Here is an 18,944-nt window from a genome sequence, read left to right as displayed (position 1 = left end):
AGATGGTCTTCTAAACAGGTTTGACTGTAATCATACTATAAAACAATTTCAAAAGGCATGTAATGAATAAGGAAATTGTAACAATTACAGATAGAAAAATAATTACATTATTCAAGAAGATTGAGAACAAAAAAAATATCTGTATCCCTTTCACAATAATTAAGTCTTTCCCTTTTGATAGGATCCATTTTACAATAAGATTTAGAATACCACTAATACAATAATTATAACTGGCAAAATGTCTTTGAACATTTAATTTTCTATTTCCATCAACCTTGTCATCTTTCAAAAAAGAATTTAATTAAAAAAATATTTTGAGATTTTACATGCATTAAGATTATTTTTTGTAACAAAGATTATTAATTTTGATTCTTGGAATTATGAAAGAAAAAAAAATATTTTGTAACATTTCCTTGTTCAAGGTGAGTTACAAACATGAACCAATAAAATGTCATTTCTCAAACCACAAAGGACATAATGCCTATATTTCTTAAGGACACTTTTTATAAAGATAGCATTTGAAGGTTACAATCAATAAAATTAAATTGACACTAAATTTGACAGGCATAATTTGCTGTGGTGATACCTATTTGATTTGTATTAGGGAAGAGTGTAACTTAATTATTTAGGCCATACTAAACTTAAAAATTGTTATTCTGTATATACTAGATGATTAAAATAATTTCAAAAACAGAGAAAAAAAACTGATGGAATACTTTTCCCCCCAAAAGGGGCAAGTTGAATAATAGAATTTTCCCTTAAAAGGGGGCAAATTGAATGAAAGATTACTTTCCCTAAAAAGGGGGCTTAGCTAAATGAAAGACTTTTCCCCATTGAATGAAAGCATTTTCCCTAAGAATGGGGTAAGTTCTAGTTTATTGGTTTTGATCATCTTCTTTTCTGGAAATTGACCTGTACATGCTGAAAAAATAATGTAATTAATTACTACTGAAGAACATTACAGTTTATACAAAATTTCACAAATCCTATATCAGGTTTGCAAATGTTATTTTAACAATTCATTAGATTTTAAAAAACATATAAAAAATTAAATTCTTTTTCATGCAAGGTTCTAAAAAATAATCACCCTGAAAAAAATTATAATAAAATGGTATCAATAATAAAAATGAAATGAGTGACTCCTTGTTCAAATCTATAATATAAATAAAAGTACAGATGATATAGATGAATGCATGGATTAAACTTATTTGAACAACATTTTATACTGCCATAATATAAAATTTAATTTGATACATATTAACATTAAACAAACACTGAATTATTTGATTTTGGCCTTAAGATTCAATTTTAAAATGACCATTGATTTACAGCCTTTGACACTACTATGTACATAAATTGAAGAGGGTCCTTAATCTGAAATTTATTAATATATATTCAAATTGCAATGAAAAATATCAAATTTTGATACATACTGTAAAATCATGAACATAATACACAACCAAATTTCACAATTTTATCTCGCATTGTTTTAAAACATATTCAAACATTTTTTTTCAATCTCACAAACTAACTATAACATATCAAAAACAATGAGCAAAAACTGAACAACAATATTTTAAAAATAAAAAATAAAATGGAGAAAAATCAAAAGGAACTCAAACTGTTAACATTTTACAACATTTAAAAATGGAATGAACATTGAGAATTTACCTGTAGAGGTTCCAAATGGGGTCAAACTGAGGCCCTGGAAGTGGTCTTTTAAAGAATTGGGATTAACTAATTAGGGGTTTGAAAAAAAAAATTTAACACAACTTTTTTACATGGGGACAATTTTTATTGTAGAGGGGACTTGAGTACTCTATCATTGAAAAAGCTCTTCAATAGCTTGGAATCCTAAAAAGGATCATTCTTCAATTTTGGAGGACAATTAACTGAGGCATTGGAGTTCTCGGACCTTTTATTTTTTTTATAAATTTCTTTTCATCTTAGACTCTCGGAGAATAAAATAAAATTCTTAATAGAAATAATAGACTTAAATAAAGCCCTCAAAAAATTCTAAAGGAAATTGTCTAATTTAAAAAGGGTTTGAATGAGGCCCTTACAAAGGTCAATGTGAATTAACATAAAGAAAAAGTTTATAATTTTAGTTTTTTGTTTGTTTGGTTTTTGTTGTTGTTGTTTTTTTTTTTTAATTCTTAATAAAAAAGTTCAAGTATTGGCAACAGCATAATGTTCTCAACAAATGAAACTAATTTCCAAAATAAGAAATATTAAAAACAATTATCAACTTGCTTTTTATATGAAAGAGGCTTTGAACTTTTTTTCTCAATAATTTGCGTTCCATTTGATAAGCTAAACCAAAATGCTCATTTTACAAATTATTCATTTTTTATAAACATTCAGAAAATGCTCAGTTTTATTATGCCACTTAAGTTATTAAAACTGGGCCTTGATTATCGGGCATTTATGAAATTGAAATATTTAATAATCGATACAAAAATTAAGTGTTATCTTGTTGTCGAACATTTTTATCAGATAAATCACTCAAAACTCTTACTATCAATCTATCGGAGGTCATCGAGATTAAAATTTCTACAGTTATGTTCATAATGTGCAGTCTACCAAAGAAAGGTGCAAAATGAAAATTATACGAAATCTCAAAGTTTAAAACATTTTTATTCCAGTTTATTTCTTATACATTAGTAACAATAATTATAAGCTCTAAAACAATATAATGTGTATATATATTTTTTGAATATATAATACTTCTACAACACGTTACCGTATATCCCATTAATAACGCCCCACCATATTTCTTTCAAGCAACATAACATCAGATCAGTTAAATAAAGTTTAAAGTTGAAAGAAAATGTATCAACAGCCAAAAAAGAGAAAAATAATATATAGAAATTCAATATATCGTCAATGTGATTAAATAAATAACTTTTATTGCCATATATATCTAGAACCTGTTTCATTCAAAGTTAGGACTAGTTTTGCACTTCGGTAAAAATAAAATAAAATGTCTGACAATCATTTTAAGTTTTGCCAGGAAGTGTTAAAATCATTATGTTGTTTATGTACACTCCACAATGTGTCAACTTTAATAAGTGCAGTAACAGGTAAACTCTCATTAAATTAAATAAGGAGTTAACTTCTTACTGCACTAAGGGTGACAAACTTTATTTATTTGCTATTGAATTTTTTTATTTATGAACAAATTTTTTCATTTAATTTTGGTAAAAAAAACCAACACTGTCACCAATCTGGAGGTATGTTGCTTTAATGGCAAACTTCAGAAAAAGAAACCCTCAGATCAAAATTTGCTTCATACTGATAAAACCGATTGAATAAAGTTTTAACAGGAACATGTTTAAACATATGATATTAAAGTGATAAAGATATGTAATCATGATAGATAAAATATATTATAATAAATATTATAGAAACTTTAATCATTTGTTCACTTTCTTCCTCAAATGGAGGAATTCAAAGTCCCTTTGCAGGATTCAAACCCACAACCGGGACAGGCATAATTTTGATTGGATAATGATCATACCCATTCAATCTCTGCCTGACTTTAATGCTTTATTTCCTCACCTTAGTGCAGTAACGGGTTAACTCCAATTGAAGATTTAATAGGACTTAACCCATTACTGCACTAAGGTGACGATATTACCTTATCTAATTGATCAAAATTTAAACAGTAAAATTTTTTTTACCCTACTCATGCACAAATTCAGTTTTCACAAAAATCTATGGAATCTGAATTGGCAAGTAGTTTCTTAAATAATTCTTTTATGAGTCTATAACTACAAATGAATCTATTTGAAACTATAAATGTATACATTTAAACTAATACTTGTAACATTTAAAATATATACTTTAATATTGAAATGATAAGCGGTGATTGAAAAACAAAAATTATACTTTTTCCCAACAGCATCTGATCTAGAACTCTTACTATAGTATGCTATGAAAAAATTAATCATAATGTCAAACGACCTCAAAATCGCCACAGTGATTTTTCAAACACGTTTGGCTTTTCTATTTAATCAACACACCAAAATATTAATGCCCTTGTTTTGCAATATTATGTCAGAGCACATAGCTCATTTTAAAAGTTGGAACACTGGATTTATAAATCTGAATTTTTGCTTAATCAAGGGGCATTACTCTGAGGATCTTAAATAAATTTGCCTCAAAATACCCAGGTAAGTTTATATGCTGACAACTATTCTTAACGAATTTCATGCCTCGATAAATCATACATACGTTTTGCGTTACATTGGACATAAACCAATTCATATTCCCGCAGTATGATGGCAAAACAGTTGAACAAAGGCAAATCTTCATGCCCTCGCCCCTCTCTAAAAGTGGTCCAGACTTGTTAAATTTTCTTTCCTAAATATTTTTTTTCATGCATGTGCCAGCGGAGTGGAATTATCACGTGCAAAGGAATAACAATTAAAAATAGTGCAATAAATGGCAGGTGTTGCTAACAATGATTAGAAATATCGTGGGAACAAATTCTTAGATCATTCCTTAATTTATAACAAAGATTGCTGTAAAACAACAATATCATAAACCAGAAATTGCGAAAGTTAACCAAACCCCAATATTTACGATATCATATGAAATTACCCTATCACCATGCATACGTGACAATTGTAAACAATGTTCAAAACAAATCATACTGTCTTTTCTCTGCTTAAAAAACAATTATGTTCTAGCTTGTCTGCAGACGGTTTTTATCACATTTCGTTTTCAATTTTCATAACAGGTGCATTACAAGGGAGATAAATGGCAATATTTGTGGCATTTAACCATTATCAATTATCAGGCTAAATAATATAAATGGACTTATTCATCTTACAATCTGGACAAAACCATTTATCATTACAGGGAATGCCCGGGTGTAGATTTTCCAAGGTTTTTGGCTCAAAAACCTTGGAAAAAAACCTCGGAGTATTGGAACAAGAAAATGCAAAACTTTGATATTAAAAAAACCTTGGAAAAATAGGGAGAGGGTGAAAAACCTTGTAAAAAATTTCCGAGTTTTTATTAAAAAAAACCTCGTAAAAAGTATGACCTCGGAGTATTGGAACGATTTCCAAGGATTTCAGAATAAAAACCTCGTAAAATAATTTCCGAGGATTTTTTTCAGAAAACCTTGGAAAATGAGTGACCTCGGAGTATTGGAACGATTTCCAAGGATTTTTAAAGTGTTTCCGTGGGTTTTTTTTCCAAGGTTTTTAAATGAAAACCTCGGAAAGTTTCTCACAACTTGGAATACTGTTATATTTTCGAGGAATCTTACTTAAGGGCATCAGAGAATTTTCCAAGGTTTATTTGAGCAAAAACCTTGGAAATTTCTAGAATATCCATGGAAAATAAGAAAATATAACATCCAATGAAATATTCTGAAAAGAGCAATTATATTGTCCTTTTAAGGAATTAAGAAAATTCTTTATAATAATACAGAGCAAAAAATGATCACATGACTCACTGAAACATTTAATGTCAGTGTGAAGTAAATAGTAATGCACTACAAATGAAAAGTTAAGTTAGTTATAGTCTTTAATGGTAAATATTACAATCAATGTTCAGTTATAATTTTTTGGTATCCGGCTATATTTTAATGTATTCAAATATCTATCTTTTGAATTCCTGTTCACTCTCCATGATTTTAAAGTGTCCCTTAGTTTTTCCCTCACCATCACAGGGGTCACATGTGGAAAATGCTCCAGGATACAATTCCTGAAATAAATAAAGTAAATATTTAATAAAGTACAGCCATTGAAAGAAGTTAGAAAAACAATTATATAAAATCACCACTGGGCGCTTCCCTCTCCATGTGGTCAGGATCAAAGACTTCAAACTACTTGCCTTACAACATTGTATTTTTGACTCCTGAAGCCAGGATGGGCTTCTTCCCTCTGAGGGAGCTATCCAGCCCAGGATTAAGGAACACCTGTGGTTATACTCAGGACAGTTCAGTATGTGTAGGCAATCAGAATTACATCATTTAATTTCTTTTTTATTAATCAATAAAAAAAATGATACGTTCCTTAAACGTTTCCATAGACAAAAATATCAGTTCACTGTTGATATATATTGTTTAAAAAAATCAGCACTTTTGTGAAAAGAAATACATCTTTTGAGTGATCCAAAACTACTTGAATGACAAGTTGTTTAAGACCTTTGCTTAAAATGAAGGCTTTAATATTTTCAAATGACCTTTTCTGTAGTTACTTTTAAATGTTTGTCTACTGTTTTGAAATAGTGAATTTAATTTTTTTCATGTTGATTTCTATTTTTTCTTCATCAGTACTTTTAGTGTCAGGATTTCAAGAAAACTTTGGTAAGCAGTGTGACAATTCTGCGATGTTAAGAAAAGAAACGATGTCTGTTACTATTATTTTAGATTATGTCATACTGGATGTTACAACCTAAAGCACTCCAAAAATATTGCAAAAAATAACGCTTTTCATAAGGTGATTCCGATTGCCTACACTAATTGTATCTGTCTGCTCAAAGTGACATCTGCATCAATAAAGCTGGAGAGTCATCATGTAACATTAACAGCATTTCCAACAAAGTATCAATAAAAAAATCAGTTCCAGAAACCTTCATTCATTCAAATTTCAAATTGAAACTTTCAAAACCTAGTTTTAAAACAAAAACATACTGTAGTATATTCCTTGAAGCCTTTCCTCAGGTCTACAGTTGGCTTCCTTAATCACTTGACTTTGAAGGTGCCAATGCCAATGACATTCCAGTATATTCCTCTGCTTTATACTATGATAAAACACAGCAAAGCTGGATAGTTTGGAACAGTCCTGCAAACTTGCTTACAAGCTGACTCTGTAATTAAAAATTTGTAGATTCAAATAATAGATGAAAGATGAAAGTTTATAAATAATGTCATCATAGTTTAATGCACTCATCTTGTTCAATACAATCATATACAAACATAGCATTTATACTCATAAAATATCCTCTAAACAATTGCATTTAAACTAGCTTACATTTAGGTTAAAAATATAGATCTAAAATAGTTTGTATTTAATACTTATTTGAAAAAAAAAAAACAACAGATTTTATGCATAAATGTATCTAAAATTATTTACCTGAACATTTTAACTATCTTGTTTCTTTTGTTTATCTTCCTGTCCCAGGTCATTGATCTTTAGGTTCAATTACAACAACCAAACATTTCCTGAATCTTGTCACACTTAGATAAATGTTTTCTTTGAAAATTCCAAAATATGCTCCCTAACATTAATAAAACAAGATATCTCCATAATTGCTTTAAATAAATCCAGGTTTGCACTATTTCCAACTATAACCACTTGACCCATTATTGTCTGAGATTCAAATTTTTCAACAGTATAACTGAAGGGGCAATCATAATGTGAAACAAGGGTGATCCCAAAATATCAAAGCCATCATCATTTTTTTTGACATTTATTGAAGGTACAAATATATCAAATGATAAATAAAAGTAAAACTTGAAAATTATAATAAGTTCTTGAAAGAGAATCACAGTTGCAGTGTCATTTTAGACAGTTTTGGATTGTATAAAAACCCAGACTCCCCCTGAATAATCACATGGAACAATCTGGTCTATCCCAGAATGCTCAATGAGAAGATTGATCATGCATAGATAAAGGGAACCACCTGGGGTGCCATTAGTTTTATCTGATCAGTGTGTTATATTCTGTGTGTGAAATCTTAGTGGATGCAGTATTTATTTATCCTAATTATAAGAAATTAACAAGCATACTGGTTATTATATTTCAGACATTCAATTGTACATAATTATATTTAAAGGACAATTAATAACTATTTATGTTTATTGTACACATAATTAATGGCAGAGTAAATTGTAATCTGAATGTATGTCACAGACTTGCTTAGTAGAATATACTATTTTATATGGCATAAAACATATATTAAAGATTAATAGCATTCTTATTTCAGTGTTGCTTACAGGCTGTCAAGAAACCCTAAGTTAAGTCTATATATAGAAAGAAACTGCAGGAAAAATACTGATGTATTTGGAAACTAATAGACATAAACACTGATTGTTTCTTTTTCTATAATTATAAGTTTTGCTCTTTTATCTATTCTTAAAAATGGATAAGATATCTAGTAACAATAATTATAAATAAATAAAAAAAAATATGAAAATAAAAAAAATAAAATTTTCAAGTCTTTCTGATCATCAGTTATTTGAATAATCTTTACCTTATTTTGATTAGTTACAATACCTTTATAGCCATTAATAAAAGGTAATTTATGGCAACAAGGAATTTAAATTGTATTTAACTTTTCCATGTTTTCACACTTAAATTTTTTTAATTGATTCCTCTCCAAAAAATGGCTTACAAATTTATTGAAAAGGAAGTTGGCCATTGACACTGTCCATACTAAAAATTGATTCCCTGGACCAAATCTCTCCTTTCCATGCTGTTGGACAATTGTTTGCTCTGACCATGGATTAAAAAATATCCATGGGCAATCTACAGTCGGGTTGTTATCTTAGTTTGCTTTAACTGTTGATTATTGCTTTTGATGCCCATTATAAGTTAAATCATGATTATGTCTTAACATTTTCCGAGATGAAATTTAGTTAAGTTCAATTATCCGAGGTCATTTCCAAGCTAAATATTGGCAAAGTGTTTCCAACAAATTTTACGTAAATTTTCTAAGTTCTTTTCCGAGCAAAAAAATGACAAAGTTCTTATTTCCAAGCTTTTTCCGAGCTGATTTTTGGCAGAGTGTTTAATTCCGAGGTAGTTTCCAAGGTTTTCTTTATTTCCAAGGATTTTTATACAAAAACCTTGGATAAAGTTTCCAAGGTTTTAAAAAAAACCTCGGAATTAAAAAAAAACCTTGTAAAACTGGTTTATTTCCAAGGTTTTTGAAGCAGTTTCCATGGTTTTTTTCATAAACCTCGGAAAATCTACACCCGGGTAGTTTGATGTAAGTACTGATGGAATAGCGAACAGTGCAGACTATGATCAGTCAGTAATTCGAATAACTTATTCATAAGCACACAATTTTTTAGTTAGCCTGGTTCCCTATTTTTTCAATTTAGATTGCTCAAAATTTCGAGGTATAACTTTTATTCCGAAAGCTGGTTATCAGGCACTGAATACATGGTGTTTGTGATGGACAATAGTCCAATAATAGTCCAATGAATCTAACAATAAAACAATACTTTATTACCTACACCCACAAAAATTGCTCCCGGCCAAATGGTGCTACAGTAACCGATCACATAATTAATATTTATTGTGCAATTAACTAAACATCTGCTAGGTGCTAGATGTCTGCAGTGTATATTTAAAACAGAGACTTAGACACCCCTTAAAGCCAATGTTTTATTATTATGTCTTATTAACACATCCATCTAAATGCCAATATAGAAGAAATTCTCAATTTCAAAGTAATACATCACTAAGCTTTAGCAGCAGACAAAATGTAATGGAAGATAAATAAAGAAATTTAATGTTTCTAAATTTACTCCAAGCTCAATATAAAGGTCAAGGTCCAAGAGTGCATAGGGGTTAAAAATTACTGCAAAAGTCTAATAAAAAAATTGATTTAATGCCTTTTTTAGGAAGAGAATAGTTTTCAATAATACTGATATGAGATTAATCAAAAGCATTGTCAACATAAGGCAAAACAAAAAAAAGTGACCTCTTGAGTCTATTTTAAGTATTTGACCTCAAATTACCACAGCTATTGACCTAGATAATGTTGATTTCAAAACCTTAAGAATAATGTCACACACACGCACTAAACAAAGCATTACTTTAATATTATACTTTGCCCAAATAAGGTAAAAATGGGACCTATCAATTTCTCAAATATGAGCAAAAAATGAATATTTCAATGCAACAGATTAAGTGTTTCCTTACATCAAGATGGATGAGTTAATATTTCACATTTTCTACCGTGATAATAATACCCTCTAACTTATATAGGTAAATATACCTTTTGTCTGTGTCGGGCATCCTGAAATTAATACCTCATAACAATAAGTAACCCTATTTTGATAAAACGTAGCTGCAAAACAAAAACCAAATCAATAGCTGAAACTTTTCTTAAACCTATAGTAAAAACACTGTACTATATTCTACTGCCACTGAAAATCCCTTCACCCCACCCCAAACGTCCTCAAATCAAAACAAAGCAATGTTAAAAATTGTTGAAATTTAAACAATGACTAAGCATATCATTTAAATAAAGGGCCCTGTGCGACCAAGTTAAACTTTTATTTACTTTATTGAATTGTAAAACATACAAAAGTCTTACAATACTTAAATTAAACACTACTTTCTGATATTTGTAAGAAAAAAGAATTGTAAAATTATTTTCATATAAAATGCAAGCTTGGTTGCATATGGTATTCTTAACTAAATTCTTCAGCCATTGTTTCTTGCTATGTAAAAATTGATTAGTTTCATTTTGGATTCTGAAATTTGCAAAAAACATATCAGAAAACAAGATAATTTACCACATCAAACCTGTATTTTAGCTTAAAAAGCAAATAACAAGAGCTGTCCGTAAGACAGCGCGCTCGACTTTTTTAGTGCTTGCCTATAATACAAAACATTGACAGTTAAGGGCCATAATTCAAATAAAATCTTTGACAGAATTACCTTCTCCTGGACATGTTTGGGAATCATGATTGTAAACAAGTATTCCAACTTTCAAATTAATATCTCAAACAGTTCAGTCAAAAAGTGGACTGGTACTAAAAACTTAACCAAGATTCTAAGTCGATAAAAGGCCTTAATTTTTAAAACAAATCCTTGACAGAGTTACCTTCTCTTGCGTACAGATGGGGGTAATGATGTGAAATAGCATTAAAAGTTTCAAAGCAATATCTCAAAGGGTTAAGGCAATAAGTGGATTTTACCCATATTCAATGTATTTTCTAAGTCAAAAAGGGGCATAATTCTGTCAAAAACCTTGACAGAGTTATGTCCTCTTGTCTGTTGATGAAGGTCGTGATGGTAAACAAGTATGGTCAGTTTCAAAAGCAATACCTCCAATGGTTTTGAAATAAAGTGAGGTGGTACAAAAAAACTTAACCAAGATTCTAAGTCGATAAAAGGCCTTAATTTTTAAAACAAATCCTTGACAGAGTTACCTTCTCTTGCGTACAGATGGGGGTAATGATGTGAAATAGCATTAAAAGTTTCAAAGCAATATCTCAAAGGGTTTAGGCAATAAGTGGATTTTACCCATATTCAATGTATTTTCTAAGTCAAAAAGGGGCATAATTCTGTCAAAAACCTTGACAGAGTTATGTCCTCTTGTCTGTTGATGAAGGTCGTGATGGTAAACAAGTATGGTCAGTTTCAAAGCAATACCTCCAATGGTTTTGAAATAAAGTGAGGTGGTACAAAAAACTTAACCAAGCTCAATACACTTTCTAAGTCAAAAAAAGGGCCATAATTCTGTCAAAAACCTTGACAGAGTTATGTACTCTTGTCTGTAGATGGAGGTTATGATGGTGAACAAGTATGGTAAGTTTCAAAGCCATACTTGTAATACTTCTGAAATAAAGTGGGGTGGTACGAAAAACTTAACCAAGGTGTGACGCCAACGCCGACGCTAACGCTAACGCCGACGCCGGGGCGAGTAGGATAGCTCCCCTTTTCATAGAAAAGTCGAGCTAAAAATGCATGCAAGGCTTTTACAAGATTATCAAATTTTATTCACTACCAACTCCTTAAGCACATCTTTTGTGAATTAATTACAATTTGTACATGTTTTCATTAATTCTATCAATTAATAACAAAAACTTATTTTTTCAATTCAAATTTTCACAGTTAAATGTCTACAATTTGTTAAGATCATTTCTTATTGACAAGACAAATGGAAATTCTTGAATACCATTTCTTTTTCACTAATCACCTCTACATAAAGTTTCAAAGAGTTGCTATGCAACTAAAATACACAGAAATACAAATGAATTGACTGGTTGATTGAGTACCATGTTTCTGGTGTAACCGTATTTGTATGAATACAGTATTTCTAGTAGTATGGAAGTGACGAGCAAAATTAACCATTTGAACTTATCTTTCAAGTGTGAATAAAATAAGGTAATCTGCTATAATAAAGTTATGCACTAGTCAAATGTAACCCTGCAACCCCCAACCCCCAGGATATATGTCATTTTGACTTTGGGATATTCCCTGCTACTTTGATTCTGATATATTTGGCCATTTTCATGCCAAAAACTGCTGCAATAACCTCGTTGTGCTGGGTTGCAATGTCGCAAGCTATGGTTGTAATTACAATTGACTACTGCAATTTTTCAAGTTTTGCTATGTTTTTTAAAAGCTGCAAGTCATCAAACAAATCAAGTACCTTTTGTTTTAAACGAGTATCCTGCAATCATTATAATCATACACATAAGTAAATATCTTAAACACAATATACAAATGTATATATGTATGCATATGAAAACTTCTCATCCACGATGGCTGCACAATTTTTTTTCCTCCTGATGAAGGTTCAGTGTAAAAATCAAAACTTCTAGTAAATAAATTTCTATTCACTAAACCAATTATGATTTTTCATTAATTTAAATGTTTTTCTATTTCTTGTAAAATTTTAAGCCTCTTTTTTTTAATTTGTAAAGTTATAAGCCATTTGGATCTTCCCAAGGTCATGTAGTGACCTTCTGACCTTTCAGCCATATGACCTTAACCAATCTGTTTCTGAGAAGTTAACAGTAAGAAGTTAACGGTATATAGCATATTGAGGGTTAACCGCAAGACTGCAGTAACTTATATGAAATAAAGAAGGACTTACAACAGTTTTGATATGATCAGTTGATAATGACATTACTGCTTACAACTACCGCTCAATGACAATTAAATTTTGTGAAATCATTAAAAACAAGAGCTGTCACAGGAGACAGCCAAGCTCGACTAATAAAATACTGGACACAGTAAGGAGGACAAAACTATGAAAGGAAAATCAATTATGTATAATTATGTATTATGTTATAGTAAAAAAATAACATTTGTTAAAATAAATTCCAAGATCAAGGGAAATAATTCTAGAAATAGTCACGCTAGAGTTATGAACCTTGTCACACAACATGCATGTAATGATAAGCAGTATATATTTGAAGTTTGAAGTAGATACCTTAAAAAGTAACAAAGTTATAATATTTCTTAAAGAAAATCCTAAGTTCAAAGAGAAATCAGTCTGTAAAAATTACTTCAAGAGTTATGAACATTGTCACATAAAGTATAATTGATTATAAGGAATAAGTATTTGAAGTTTGAGGTAGATAGTAAACTAACATTTTTCTAGTAAAAAAATCTAAGTTGATGAGGAGATAATTCTTGCAATATTGGTGCTAGAGTTATGAACCTTGTCACATAAGATGTGGATGATGATAAGGTACATATATTTGAAGTATGAAGTTGATCCCTTTAGAAATAAATAAGTAACAGTAAAAAACAATATTTTCTAAGAATAATTCTAAGTTCAAGGGGAGATAAATCTGAAAATATTGGTGCTAGAGTTACAAACCTTGACACAGAATTTTGGAGATGATGATAAGGTACATATATTTGAAGTATGAGGTTGATCCCTTAAGAAATAAGGAAGTAACAGTAAAAAATAGTATTTTTTGAGGAAAATTCTAAGTTCAAGGGGAGATAAATCTGAAAATATTGGTGCTAGAGTTATGACCCTTGTCACATAAGATGGGGATGATGATAAGGTACATATATTTGAAGTATGAGGTTGATCCCTTAAGAAATAAAGAAGTAACAGTAAAAAATAGTATTTTTTAAGAAAAATTCTAAGTTCAAGGGGAGATAAATCTGAAAATATTTGTGCTAAAGTTATGAACCTTGTCACATAAGATGTGGTTGATGATAAGGAACATATATTTGAAGTTTGAAGTTGATACCTTAAGAAATGACAAAGTTATAGTGAAAAATATTTTACTGCACCAAAACTTTAATCTAAAATCTGGACGCGGACGCCGACGCCGACGCCGGGGCGAGTAGGACAGCTCTCCATATACTTCGTATAGTCGAGCTAAAAATTACTATTTCTAATAGACTATTTCTAGTGTCTAAGCCCAACTACTAAGTTGTCCATTTATTATCATATAGAAATAAATATGGACAATTTCCAGACAACCTATGTTGCAATGATTAAATTTGGCTATTACAAGTAAAGAAATGTTTATAAAAACAAACTTTGGTTCTTTGCTACTGTACTGAACAAACTTTTACATAATTATATCAAATAATAACAATTATATATACACATTAGAAATAAGCACTAAGACTAAATATAAGCAAAACAAATTTCTAGAATTAAAAAATACTAATTTAAAATTCTATTGTCACAAAAATTATTATCTTGGACAAGATATTTGGACTTTTTATGAAAGAATTTAGTTTTTGAGTACAGTTACACACAGGAAGACAAAACGCATTTACACAGAAACAGATTTTAAGACTTCAAAATAATTAAAAACATGGACTATTATACAGTGAAACCTGTACACAGTGACACACATACGGTATCAAATATATAGAGGATATTGAATGAGTGTAGGTTTAATACTAAATTTATTGAACAAGTTGAATAAAATCATATTATGCGAGCCTCTGGCGAGCATAATATTTTTTATTCAACGAGTTCAATAAATTTAGTATTGAATCTACACGAATATAATATTCTATTTATCACATATATAAAATAAGAACGGTAAACTGTTAACAAGAGTCATTTTTCTTTGACGCGCCTATAGTGTAACGCTAACATTAGCGCGCTTTAACGCTATGTTTATAGTGCAAATGACGTGACGTCAAAGTGTTATTACACTAGTGTAATATCGTCTAGTGTAATATCGTTTTTATTAAATGGCTTTATTACATTCCTGCGCCGCGGTTTATGTGATAAATACATATATAACATTTGAGACGCGTCATGACAAAACCAACATAATGGGTTTGCGACCAGCATTGAATCAGACCAGCCTGCGCATCCGTGCAGTCTGATCAGGATCCATGCTGTTTGCTATCAGTTTCTCTACTTGTTATAGACTTTGTAAGCGAACAGCATGGATCCTGATCAGACTGCGCGGATGCGCAGGCTGGTCTGGATCCATGCTGGTCGCAAACCCATTATGTTGGTTTTGTCATGACGCGGCTCATTTGTTGTTTTGTTCTCCTTTTGGCAATATCTTATTCCTATTTTGTTGAGACATTTTTTTTCATAGCGCTTCAAAAATGAACGTAAATGTATCAAATTATTTCAAATTTAAATCATCCACGAAATTTGACAAAGAGCGTAAAACAAACTCTTGCCTTCAAAATGACACTTTTACCACTGCATTAACTTTACAAATATATCTTAGCTAAAATGTTAAAAAAAATGCATGTTTGTTTTCTTCAGAAAGAAACTTAATATTCATTGCTAAGTACTGGTTAGTTCCAGGAATGGATTCGAGAGTGTAAAAGAGTGGATAAGCTTATAGCTTCCTACACAATCAAACTAATATAAATTCTGTATAAACAGTGTGTGAAACCTTTTTTTTGGGAGGAAGGGGGGGATGGCCATTTTGATACAACTTTTTACAAATCAATAATGTTTCAATAAAAAGCTCATGTTTCACTGTGTACAGTTTTCCACAATTAGCAGTGCACATTGATATGTATTACAGAAATCTAAAACAACTGGTGCATCACACTTCACTCAAATCTACACTTTTAAGCAGATCTATGTAGGCGTAAGTATCCCTTACACTTTTAGACAGCACTTCCTTCTGAGTCTCCAGGAGCTTGATCACCTGCTCATTTTCCGCCTTTTCTTGCAGCAGACGGCGATTTTCATCTTTGAGTCTAAAAATAGAAACTAGACTGGTTACTTCAAATGCTAAATATAGATCTGTTCAACTGATAAATGTTCAGTTTAAAGCCCCATGCCTTTAGATCAGAGAACAAATTTTACAAAATAATTAAACTTTCACTAGTTAGAAAAAGTCTTAAATTTTCTTCAAATCTAAGCTTGAATCTGTAGACTTGCTGCTTTTATATCAAGTCAAGACTAAACAAGTCATGTGACAAGAATTCAATTTCCAATTCCCGGCATAAATTGAAGTAAACATATCAAATGTCTCTCCATTTCATTTTTTATGCCTCGCGTTCTATAAACCAGATTCTGATGACATATAACATTTAGTTAGAAAAGAATGTGTATAATAGTAACGTGGGAAGATATATCGTTTCGCAAATCTACAGTTATATTTAAAGTTTATTTTAAAATCAAAAAAGAAAAAAAATTAATAATTTTTTTCTCTCATTATATATCTATGATTGAAATTCATATAGGCAAGCCCTCATAATTTCTGTTAGCAAATGATGTCTATTCATAATGACTTTATAAGGAATCATCTAAAAAATAGCAAGTTATCTATTCTTGAGGTAATAACTTATTCAATAGTGTGTTCATGCACATAACACCTCCAAACAATCTTAATTTAGGTTAATTTCATTGCAAATAAAAAAAAAAAAAAAACACTCATAATTTCTGACTTTTGTGTACCACTTTAATCCAATCCTTCTCTAAACAAAATTATTGTTGCCATATCTGTTTTCATTCGGAATTTTTGTCCAACAGTTGCGAAAATAATGCTGTTTTCAATTTGGATTAAGACCGTATATATAAAATAAAATAGCCAAATTAACCTGCACCCTAAAAAATTAAAGATTGAATATGTATTAAAGGGACTCCAGGGAGGTTTTTTTTACAAGGGTACTAGAAATTGTTTTTTATTTTAGATTAATGTTCCATCCGATGAATTCCATTTTTCCATAATCATTATCCTTTTTTTCCAGATTTTGAATCATTATTCTAACTGTAAAAAAATACCCAAATTTGAAAAGCGTTGCAATGCTTTTCACTCAAATCCTGCTGAGAGTAGCACAAAATACAATTTTCAATGTATTTCTGAGTATATTTATTAATTACCTTTGGTATATCTTTCTGTTTTTAAGTGTGTGACTTGATCAATGTAAGAAATTAAATTTTACGCCTTTAGGCTTTTGGACCTCTGTGGAGTTCCTTTAAAGGCCCATAATGCATCAGAAGTGCAATAATTTTCATTTCTCAAAAAATTCTATCTTTAGTTTATCATCATAGTTTCTAAAAAAAGTACTCATTTACCATAAACATACACTATCTTTTGCTTATTTTGCTCTATTTGCTGATGGTATATTTAGTGAATTAGTACTATGTATGGACATCTAAATACTACTTCATTTACATGCTGCTACCTTTACAGCATATGTATGTTCAACACTACTTTTTTTCAGTTGTTGAATATCTAACATGCTCTTAATCCATTATTAAAACATTATCAAAAAGATCTTTAGCATTTCTAAAGAATAAAAAACATGTGGAATTCTGAGGCATAATGTGCCTTTAAGTAATGCAAGAATCTTACTTTTTGATATCTTCAACTTGATCAGACAACTGTTCGCAATCCTCTTTGTAACCTCGTAGTTCATCTCTCAACCTCTCATTCTGTAACAGCAGTCATTATCATATATTTAGGATCTAGATTAGTTATTTACAAAAATAAAATTTTGTTAAATAGGTTTGTTAGTTAACTTCACTGACACATGTTTTTGGTCATCCATCTAACCAGCTTTCCTGGAAAACTATTGAACCAGTAATGCCCAATTTCTCCGGTAGTAACCAGATACTTAACCGGATACTAAATCGCACATGATTTCTCTGAATATGTGGCGAGAGACAAATGACCCTTGGACTCAATGTCCGAGATCAGCTGTCATGGAGAAATTATGCTTTGACCGAGGATCAAACCAGCGACTCCTGGATTACTTATCCGATGCTCTCCTTATTCAGTTTAGCAGGCAGATTCGAATTTCGGGACATTGTTATAAAGGGAGTGTTTGGCAAGCTTCAGAACATTTTCTTGGCAAGATTAATAAAATTTTGTATTAAAAGACAATGTGAGATTCCCTTTATCATATGAAACATAAGTCATTGAAATCTATGAAAATGAGATTTGTTTTGACATTTTACATGCACTTTTATTCGCCCCTTTTCTTATGAAAGGTTTTGGTAAAAATGACATTAAGACAATGTTATATTACAATATAAGTGATATACAAGAAATATGATATAGTCATAAAGAAAACAAACAACGTCATGTGATAAAACATTATCGTTCAACAATAGGGGTGCTTTCAGACTCCTAAAAAACCTGTATTGCAATATTATGAATATATTGCAATACAATCAAAGTATATAGCAATACTGAAGGTACAGGTTATCTGAGAATCGTTGAAACTTCCACATACCAGCAATTATACTTTAAATATGTTTGAAAGGTTAACTTTTCAAAAATTCTTTAAGCCTTAATCAAAGCAAAAGAAAAAAACTTGTTTGTACATTTATAATATTGCAGTTCTTGAAATATCAGAAATACATGCATGTATTTCGACTAGGTCTCACAGAATATATCGCAGTACAAGGGTTCCGATTGGCTGATGATGTATCACACAATAAATCGGAATATTGTTGCATCACTCATATATATACATTATCTTAAACGTGCTTAACATTTCAAACTTTAACCACAAAACTCACCTGCAATTCTACCTGTTGTACCTTTTCAGACATTGCCTGTAGTTCTGTCTCCTTTTTGGTAGTTCCTGCAGACAAACGGTCACAAGTTGACTTTAGTGTATCAATCTCACCCTGCTTCAAACTAACCATTTCCTTCACATCATCATTGGATTTTTGTAATTTCTATAAATAAAATGATATTAAATCTTTCATTATGTATATGTATTTAATGTACTTGCTAAAGTTTCTGTTTATGTTCACATTTACAATTATATCTATAAATAGTGATGTTTACATTAATATAAAAAATGGTTACAGTA

The 18,944-nt window shown here is 30.3% G+C and overlaps 1 protein-coding gene and 1 long non-coding RNA gene across 6 annotated transcripts in view; both read right to left on the bottom strand.

The window, feature by feature from the left end:
- LOC132728151 (flagellar attachment zone protein 1-like) overlaps window positions 1-18,944 on the bottom strand; it is a 154,176-nt gene that overhangs the window by 93,942 nt on the left and 41,290 nt on the right. For 2 of the 5 annotated variants that reach the window (XM_060713782.1, XM_060713783.1), the window contains 3 exons: window positions 18,646-18,807; window positions 17,474-17,553; window positions 15,773-15,869 (listed from right to left, as the gene is read on the bottom strand). In XM_060713782.1, the coding sequence (XP_060569765.1) occupies window positions 15,773-15,869; window positions 17,474-17,553; window positions 18,646-18,807 (339 nt within the window). Of the gene's footprint in view, window positions 1-9,969; window positions 9,991-12,357; window positions 12,379-15,772; window positions 15,870-17,473; window positions 17,554-18,645; window positions 18,808-18,944 lie in introns of all 5 variants that reach the window. The other 3 variants (XM_060713779.1, XM_060713780.1, XM_060713781.1) reach the window with 3 other exon arrangements.
- LOC132728152 (uncharacterized) lies at window positions 5,260-7,771 on the bottom strand. Its single transcript, XR_009625445.1, has 3 exons — window positions 7,095-7,771; window positions 6,653-6,828; window positions 5,260-5,721 (listed from the first exon to the last, which is right to left on the bottom strand). It is a non-coding gene; the product is annotated as an uncharacterized LOC132728152 (long non-coding RNA).

The sequence above is a fragment of the Ruditapes philippinarum genome, unplaced genomic scaffold (assembly GCF_026571515.1).
Source record: "Ruditapes philippinarum isolate M1 unplaced genomic scaffold, ASM2657151v2 ctg927_1_1_1_1, whole genome shotgun sequence".
Classification (NCBI taxonomy): Eukaryota; Metazoa; Mollusca; class Bivalvia; order Venerida; family Veneridae; genus Ruditapes; species Ruditapes philippinarum.
The sequence above is the reverse complement of the archived record's forward strand: the minus strand, read 5'-3'. Positions and strand labels throughout refer to the sequence as shown.